The following is a 9223-nucleotide window of genomic DNA, read 5'->3' as shown; positions in this document are numbered from 1 at the left end:
CATCCCAGCCCCGCCCTCCAGCTCTTCCTGACGTCAGGAGGAAGGCGTGTGTGAGTGAGTGAGGGGCCTGAGGTGCCGCATGCTCACACACACACACACACACACGCACACACACACACCCACACAGAGTCATACACACAGCTCATCTTTCAGACCATCCCCTGCTCATCAGCTCCAAGCGCGCGCGAGAGGCCGAGTCTGAAGCCAGCTGCAGGAGGCAGTGCCAGGACCTCAGCTGCCAGGGAGAGGTAAGGGGCCAGACCGTGCGGGCACACAGAGGGCACACTGGAAACTGGCTCTGGCAGGGGCGAAGGAGGGAGGCGTGATTTGGGGACACTGGGAAGGTGGGCACCTCCCCTGGGGCTGGTTCAGCCCCGTTCAGTTTACAGAAGAGGGGCAGGCGGCTGAGCACATGAGCCCACCGGGCCACCCCGCCGCCTGCGCTCCCTCTCCCTGGCCCCCAGGGGAAGCTGAGGCTGTGTGGCTCCCTGTGAGAGGGTGTGTGTGTGTGTGTGTGTGTGTGTGTGTGTGTGTCTGGGACTTGTGTCTGGCTCAAGAAGCAGAGAGCATCAGACACCTGCCAAGCCGCAGCCTCCTGTCTGGGAACCAGGGGGAGAGAAATGACTGGAGAAATCACTGTGTCTCCTACCAGACACTGAAAAGAGAGTGCAGCAGGGAGCAAAATAGGTCTTTCCCCTTGGAATCTGGGTTGGGGGTCGGCAGGGACCATCTGGGGCAGGCAGACAGTTGGACCTGGAGCAGCTGTCTCATCCTGACTATTTCTTCCCTGATGTGATGGGGGATAATGGTGTTAATTGGCTTGGGGAGGTGGCTCCATGTTCTTATATTCCCCTTTGCCTCAGAGCCAACCCCACCAGGAGCTCTTGCCTCTCCCAAGGCCACTCCTCTCCCTTGCCCACTGGTCTGGCTGTAACCTCCACCCTTGCCAGGACGCAGCCCCTGGAGGGCAGGGGTGATAAGCCAGGGGCTGCTGGGTCCCCTGCCGTGGGATTCAGGGACTCGGGCAGCCTTGCTTAGTGCCGAGTTCCTCAGTGGCTTGACCCTGGCACAAGGAGTCCGGGCGGAGATAAGGGGTGATGCTGGCACCCAGAAGGGAGACAGCAGGTTCCTGCCAATCTGCCAGCCTGCAGACTCTTCCCAGGCAGAGGGGAGGGAGACGCGGAGCGAGAACAATAATAAATACAGAGTGTGAACTGCTGCATCCGCTGGGGCTGGGGGAGGGGAAGAGGAAGTGCGCCCGGGTGGAGGGTGGGCAACCTCTCTGAGAGCCTGGCATCATGCCCGCCTGGGTATGCTCCTGTGGAGACGTCTCCCTCGGAAGGGACTGTCTCCAGCCCCCTGGGGGATGGGGAGCCAGTTCCCCAAAACTGACTCCATCCCAGAGGCCTCTGGGTCCTCCAAATTCTGGATATTTCCTCCTCCCAGCCTCCTACCCCACCTCCCCCCACCATTTCTTTTAAGTCCTTTCCAAAAACATCTATTTCCCCATATCTGCCCCACCCCTCTGGATCTGTCTGACCCTCCTCCAAAAACAAAAACAAAAACAAAGACAGGTGTAAGCAGGAACCAGCTCACAGGGGCCTGGGAGAGGTCAGGGGACAATCTTGGCCACAGAGGTTTCTCCCAGGCCTGGAGAGAGACGGATGGGCAATGTTCACAGAAGTCCACTGGCCTTGGAGGGGGCCTCCCTAGGGGGGACTGGGGGGTCCCACACAGCTGGCTGGTGGGGAGGGGACACCTGCAGGCTGGTCTAGAGGCAAGTCCCTGAGAGTGGCACCAGCAGAGGGAGCTCAGGGCTTAGCTGAGCTGGTCACATCCATTGGTAACAACCAGCAAAACCAGGACCCAGAGCCTGGTGGGAAGAGGTCTTGGGGCAATTCAGACCTTTGTCCATGCAGAGCATTAAGATGGGAGGCAAAAAGCAATGGGAGCGGGGAGCTCTTCCCCTGCCCCAAAGCCAGTGGCATGATGGTCACCAGGAGGAGTGGCATGGCACGCTGGAAAGCTCATGGGCTTTGGGGTTATATTGATTTGAATGCAAGCTCGGCCAGTCTAAATGAGACTTTGACCAGGCCGTACCTCTTTCTAGGGGGACTCAGGATGGGAAAGCAACTTGCCCAGGGTCACACAGCCCAGCAGAGCTGGGATGTGAGCATGGATCTCGTGGTGTCCATCCTGGCATCCCTACCCCCAGTAATACCAAGGAAGCCCAAAGGGCTTAATCATAGCAGCCCCCCAGGGCAGCTTGGGGACATAACAAGGAGGAGAGTTAAAGGGTCTCAATTAAGCTCAAGTATTGGCCGGGGCAGCGCACCCCCACCTCCCTGCAATATACACACACACACACACACACACACAAACACACAAACACGATGTGGGAGAGGGAAAGAACCAGGTTTAATTAGGTCACCTCCAGCTGCTAGAGCAGCTTTGGCACTGATGTATTTTAAGGAGTGTCTGGGAGGCTGGGAGAGGGGGAGGGGCCGGGGAAGTGCCAGCTTCTCTCTGGTGGTTCTGAGGCTGTTTCCTCACCTCCTCTGGCCCATCACAGGCAAGACCTCAAAGTTCAGAAAGCCCTTCCACCATCACCCTGTGTTCCCTGCCCTTCCCCTTTCCAAGCCACCATACCCATTCCTCCCCCTCTCTGTTCCTCCACAATGGGGGCTCGGGCTGGGATGTTTTTATTGAGGGAGTTGCTTTTAAGCTTGCTGTAGTTGACAAGTGACTCACCCAAGGTCACAGTCTGAGTCAGCACAAAGCCAGAAATAGAACCCCAGGCACTGTTCTCTTCCCTCTCCAGGGGAGGCAGGCGCTTTCAGGGACCTGCTGCGCCTCCCACTGGAGGCCTTTCTGCACCGCCCCCCAAAACGTCTCCAGGGTGTGGAAGGCTGTGTGACCCCAGCAAAACTCTTCACCTCTCTGGGCCTCAGTTTACTCCTCTGAAGAACAGGGTTAATAACAGTAATTATCATGTAGGTGTGTTGTGAGGAGTAAATGAGGAAACAGGGCAAAGGGTTTGGCATACCACTTGGTACACGGTTAATAATCAATCGATGGTGGCTGTGATCTTTTTCTTTTTTAAACTCACTACTTGAATTTTGTTTTGTTTTGTTTTTTTATAAAATAAATTTATAAATTATTTATTTATTTTTGGCTGCGTTGGGTCTTTGTTGCTGCGCGCGGGCTTTCTCTAGTTGCGGCGAGCAGGGTCTACTCTTCATTGCGGTGCACGGGCTTCTCATTGCGGTGGCTTCTCTTGTTGCTGAGCACGGGCTCTAGGAGCATGGGCTTCAGTAGTTGTGGCACGCGGGCTCAGTAGCTGTGGCTCATGGGCTCCGGAGCATAGGCTCAGTAGTTGTGGAGCACGGGCTCAGTTGCTCCACGGCATGTGGGATCTTCCCAGACCAGGGATCAAATCCATGTCCCCTGCATTGGCAGGCGGATTCTTAACCACTGTGCCACCAGGGAAGTCCCGGTGGCTGTGATCTAGTCGTATCAGGACTAACCACCCTGTGTTTTACTTGTCTATCTGCTACCCCCAGTGGAATGGGGCCCTCTAAGGGCAGGGCCGTCTCCTCTCCTGTTTGTTGTCCCAGAGCCTGGCAATCATATTCAGTGACGTGTGTGTTTCTGACAACCTCAGAGGAGAGTTGGAGTGACCCTCATGAGTCATCTGGACCAATGATGATTCATATAGCTGAGGAGAAAATTGAGGCCCAGAGAAGGGCAGGTGCTTGCCCCAGGTCACACAGCCCTGGGTGGTTGAGCCACCTTGCTTTCCCTGATCTGCCCAGGAGAGGGATTCGCTTGGTCAACAGAGGACTCTGAGGGCCATCTCCTGCCCAGTTCTTTTTTGGGGAGTTGATAATTGGAGGAGCCCCAACACCAGGTTGATGGCCACCTGCTGTCAGGGCTGAGTCACCATTCACAGCCCTGTGAAGCTGTATCACGACCTTGCCTAGGGTTATCTCCGAACAGCCCTGATGTTTTGTTTTCAGCTCCCCTGGCCCTTTTGTCTGTGGAATTGCTGGGGTTTGATCTTCTTGCAGGGAAATGAAGAGGATCTTGGCTGGCAGGGTCAGAACCAAAACACTCACAGGTGGACCATTGACACAGCTCCCAGCTCCTCTCATAACCTGGACAGGGTGCTACGATTTGCCCTATTGGACAGATGGGGAAACTGAGGCTCAAAGAGGGAGGGTCACTCAGCTAGGACACTGCAGAGCCAGGATTCAGTCCTGGGCCCTCTGGGTCCTGAGCTGTCCTCTTGCCCTCCAACTGCTAGTTCTGAAGGGCATTATTCCAGGCCAGAGATGCCCCCAGATGGGCACACCGAATTCCTCAGGAGCTAGGGCTTAGCTCTGTTTGAGTTGAAGCACATGTTCTACAGACACATCTATTTCTCTGCTCTCGGAGTTTATTTCCCCTTTCTCAGGGAAAGTTCTTTTGGGAAAACTTCAGCCTTGTCTTGGCTGAACCAGGAACAGAATTTATCCTCGCAGGAAAAGCACCATTTGCTTTCAGACAAATCTGGCCTCTGTCACTTACCTGCTGTGTGACTTTGGGCAAGTCACTTATCCTCTCTGAGCTTCAGCTTCCTCATTTGTAAAATGGAAACAATTGTGATTTCAACCTTTGAGGGCAACTGGGAAATTTAAAAATGGAAAATAATTTCTGTAAAGACTTTTTAAAGAAAAAATATTTTATTATTTATTTTTGGATCTGTTGAGTCTTCGTTGCTGTGCGCGGGCTTCTCATTGCGGTGGCTTCTCTTGTTGCAGAGCACAGGCTCTAGGCGCATGGGCTTCAGTAGTTGCAGCACGCAGTCTCAGTAGTTGTGGCTTGCAGGCTCTAGAGCGCAGGCTCAGTAGTTGTAGTCCACAGGCTTAGTTGCTCCGCGGCATGTGGGATCTTCCCAGACCAGGGCTCAAACCTGTGTCCCCTGCGTCGGCAGGCTGATTCTTAATCACTGCGCCACCAGGGAAGTCCTGTAAAGACTTTTTGTAAAGACTGTGTATAGCATTCAGACAATAAAAGCCCTGTCTTCACTTGCCCCCTTCTGTGGCAATATTCTGGAGAAAGGGTCTGAACTGGAGGCTTGCTCAGCACCCCCTTGTTCCGCTCTCCCTGGTCTCCCAGGCTGCCCTGCGCTGTAGAGTTTCTTCAAGTCCAGGGCTCTGGCAGGAACCAGAGAGGGAAAGACTCTGTCCAAGATCACACAGCAAGTCAGTAGCAATGCAGGGGCTGAACCCAGGACTCCTGACTTCCCACTCCAAGGCTCCAGAGTCGGATTCCCCTGGTTCAAGTCCTGGCTCAGACATTAATTGCTGTGTGGCATTGAGTGAGTGACAGCCTCTCTGAGCCTCAGTTTCCTCATCTGCAAAATGGGGTCATAATAGCACCAGCCTTAAAGGACTATTGCAGGAACTAAATGAAAGGAGAAGCTATGAGGGGCAGCGCAGGGACCTAGTGTGTGGGTGAGTCCTTGGGGAAACAGGGAAGATGAGCATAAGGGGCGGCTTTGGCTGGCGGGTCTCTCCTTCTGCCCACTCCCTCTCCCCTCCACGCCCAACTTAGCCACCTTGTCCGGAAGGAGCACCCTCTCACCCAGCACCTACCCAGTGCTTCCCCCATTCCATCCCATGTCATTCTCACTGAAGCTCTCGGAGGACGGATTCTTGTAATCCCCATTTTCCATAAGAGGAAGGAGAGAGGGGAGATCTCAGAGCAGCGCTCTTGGCACTTGTGGGGCCTAATTCGTCTGCCCCTCCAGCCCCAGCTCCTGCCCGAAGGTCAACTCCCCACCTTCTCCCTGGGAGCCCCTCTGGGTAGGTGGGGCTGTGGACTGGGAGCTACAGGGGATGAATGTCAATTGCTGCTGTTACTCCATCCCCTTCTCCTCCCCCTCTGCTGCCTGGCCCATTTGGGGGAAGGGAAGGAGGGGGGCTGCCCTCAACCCTAACCCTGGAAAATCGGTGCCTCTTTCCCCTTCCCCACTGCCCGCTTTGCATGAGACCTGGGAGGCACGCTCACTCAGTCTTGGGTCTGGAGGCCTGGCTGGCCAGAGCAGGGCCCAGCTCAGCTGCATCTCCCTGGTAACCACTGTGGGCTGCCTCTGCCCCTCCCCCACCTCCTTCCCTCCCCTCCACCCGCCATGACCTCCCAGCACAGGCTGTCACCGCCAAGCACAATACCAGGCCTGGGAAAACTGTGCAGTGGGCAGGCTGCGCTGCCCTGCTTCCTGCAGAAAGGGAGGCCGAGCTCCTCTCCCTGCCCCCGGCCACCCTCACCCAGTTAGGGAAGCAGGCATCCAGGGCTGTGATGCAGGGCCCATCATCTCCTGCTTTCCTGGCTGTGTCATCTTGGGTAGCTTTGTTGCCTGTCTTCCTTTTTGGTAACAGCTTTATTAGATATCATTCCCACACCATATAATTCATCCGCTTAAGACGGACAAGTCAATGGCTTTTAGTATATTTACAGAGTTGTGCAACATCACTGCAGTCAATTTTAGGACATTTTCATCACCCCCAAAAGAAACCCTGTACCCATTAGCAGTCACTACTCATTCTCCTTCCCCCTCCCCAAAGCCTGGAACCACTAATCTACTTCCTGTCTCTATGGGTCTGCTTATTCTGGACGTTTCACATGCATGGAATCATGTAATCCATGGTCTTTTGTGACTGGCTTCTCCCACATAGCATCATGATTTCAAGGTTCACGGTTTCAAGGTTCAGCTGTAATGTAACATGTATCGGTACTTCATTTCTTCTTATGGCTGAATAATACTCTACTTTATGGTTAACCACATCTTGTTTATCCATTTATCTGTTGTTGGACCCTTGGGTGGTTTCCACTTTGGGGCTGTTATGAGTAACGCTGCCATGGACATTCATGTGCAAGTTTTTCTGTGACTGCTTCAGTTTTCTTCTCTCTAAAATGGGGACATGGGAATTCCCTGGCAGTCCAGTGGTTAGGACTCCACGCTTTCAGTGCCGAGGGCCCGGGTTCAATCCCTGGTTGGGGAACTAAGATCCCACAAGCCGCGGGGCGGCGCAGCCAATAAATATATAAATAAATAAATAAAATAGGGATAAAAATGCTAAACCTGGCCCATCCCTGCCTCCTCAAGTGGGCTCAGAGAGAAAAACTGCACGTCAGCGTGAGGGGCTGTGAGGGGCAATTCTCACCCCACCCCTGGCAGTTCTTTTGGCTGGAAGGGATGTGTTGGGCGCCTGCTGGGGAGGAGGGAGGCTGCATCTCCACCCCCAGGGATGGCACAGTCAGCTCATCACCTTGACCCAGAAAAGTCCCACTTGCTATGTGATCTTGAACAGTGGCCAGGAGACCTGCTCCAATGACGGGGGTTGAATGGGGTGACTCCTTGGCTCTTCTAGTCCATGCAGGGCTCTGGAGTCCTAAGGAGTCCTAAGCTCTTCCCTGGGGGGCAGGGCAGGGTGGAGATGGAGGCCAGAAAGAGACTTAGTTCAGGGATTCACCTCTGGCCCCAAGGCCTTTGGGTGAAGTGGGGGGGAGTGAAGGAATGGGGGTGAGGAGGTGGGGAACTCGTCACCCTCACTCTTATATGACCATGGACAATGGGCACTTCTTTGTATCCCCCACCTTAGCCAAGCCTCACCATAGCCTGTGAGGGAGTGAGGCGGGGCTTATCATCTCCATTATACAGATGAGGAAGCTGAGGCCAGTGGAAGTGCTACCCAAGTCCACGGCTAACACGCAGCGGAGCTGGAGCTCTCCTGGTCCAGGTGGTGTCCTGCCTGGCCCCACTGTGGCAGGCTGCCCGCCCCAGGCTCAGTCAACAGCTAGCGTCTCTTTGAGCCCAAGACTTTCCAGCCCCTGGGGAGGGGGAGGGGGGGTGAGTGCATGGGTGGGGGAACTACATTCTCTTCCTCTGCAGAGAAAAATATAGGATGAATTTTTTTAAGGTCATCCAGGCACTGAGCTGTTGACAGGGGAATTTCTATTGATTAGCACTGATAGTAGCAATTTATTGGGTACCTACAAGATGCCAGATGCCGTCACACACACTAAATCATTGAATCCTCAGCAACCAGGGGAATTCCCTGGTAGTCCAGTGATTAGGACACGGGTTTTCACTGCCGTGGACCTGGGTTCAATCCCTGGTCTGGGAACTAAGATCCCACAAGCTGTGTGGTGTGACCAAAACCCAAAAACCTCAGCAGCCTTGCGTGGTAAGCATTCTCAACCTCATTTTAAAGACGGGGAACCTGGGGCTAAGGAAGAATCTCCAACATTCCTAAGAGCTCACCATGCCCCGGCCCTGTTCTAAGCATGCAGAAAGTCATTTAATCCTCACAGCAACCTCTCTGTGAAATAAGAACCAACATTATCCCCATTTTACAGAGCAGGAAACCAAGTCAAAGGTTATGAGTGTTGACCAAGGCTGCACAGCTGGTAGGTAGAGGAGCCAGGATTCAAACCCAGACCTTTTGGGTCCACATTCACCCACATTCCCACCTGCCATGTTGGAACTGTTGGGTGGCTTGCTTGAGGTCACCAAGTTACAGGTGACAAAGCTGAGATTCAGACCCAGGTCTGTGGATTTGAAACTGCTAGTAGTTGTGCCACACTGTGTCCCGGATCATTGGTCACTTTACCCATCCCACCTCTTAGGGCCCCAAGTTAAAGAATTGAACTTCAAGCTGGAAGGACTTTTGGTTAGTCTCAGTCAGCTTGGATCACCATTAACAAAATACCCCAGACTGGGGGCTTAAACAAGACATTTACTTCTTACAGCTCTGGAGACTAGAAGCCCGAGATCAGTGTGCTAGCATGGTCTGGCTCTGTCTGGGGAGAGCTCTTGTCCTAACTTGTAGACCGCCCCCTTCTGGCTGTGTCCTTATAAGGCAGGGAGAAAGGAGGCAAGCTCTGGCTGGGGGGGTGTCTGTCCTTCTAAGGACACTAATCCCATCATGGGGGCCCCACCCTCCTGACCTCATCTAAACCTAGTTACCTCCCAAATGCCCCATCTCCAAATACTATCACATCGGAGGGGTTAGGATTTCAACATGTGAATTTTAGGGGAACACAGTTCAGCCCACAGCAAGGTTGTATGACCATTTTGTCTTTCTGGGGAGGACACTGAGTCAGGCAGGGGCTGTGAGTGGCCTGAACTCACTCTGTCAGGAGTAGCAGGCAGGCCCAGCCCTCCAGACTTGTGTCC

The 9223-nt window shown here is 54.0% G+C and overlaps 2 protein-coding genes across 2 annotated transcripts in view; one reads left to right on the top strand and one right to left on the bottom strand.

Moving 5' to 3' along the window:
- Positions 1-88: 88 nt before the first annotated feature.
- The window catches only part of CSDC2 (cold shock domain containing C2), a 13180-nt gene continuing 4045 nt past the window's right edge, over positions 89-9223 (top strand). Inside the window, exon 1 of the mRNA XM_033865958.2 lies at positions 89-248. The gene's annotated coding sequence lies outside the window, so the exon portion shown is untranslated. The remainder of the gene's footprint in view (positions 249-9223) is intronic.
- Positions 4719-9223, bottom strand: part of PMM1 (phosphomannomutase 1) — a 25668-nt gene continuing 21163 nt past the window's right edge. Inside the window, exon 10 of the mRNA XM_073788123.1 lies at positions 4719-5009. Within this exon, the coding sequence (XP_073644224.1) occupies positions 4908-5009 (102 nt within the window). The 3' untranslated portion in view covers positions 4719-4907. The remainder of the gene's footprint in view (positions 5010-9223) is intronic.

This window comes from Tursiops truncatus, chromosome 11 (genome assembly GCF_011762595.2).
Source record: "Tursiops truncatus isolate mTurTru1 chromosome 11, mTurTru1.mat.Y, whole genome shotgun sequence".
NCBI lineage: Eukaryota > Metazoa > Chordata > Mammalia > Artiodactyla > Delphinidae > Tursiops > Tursiops truncatus.
This window is presented reverse-complemented; position numbering and strand designations above follow the sequence as displayed.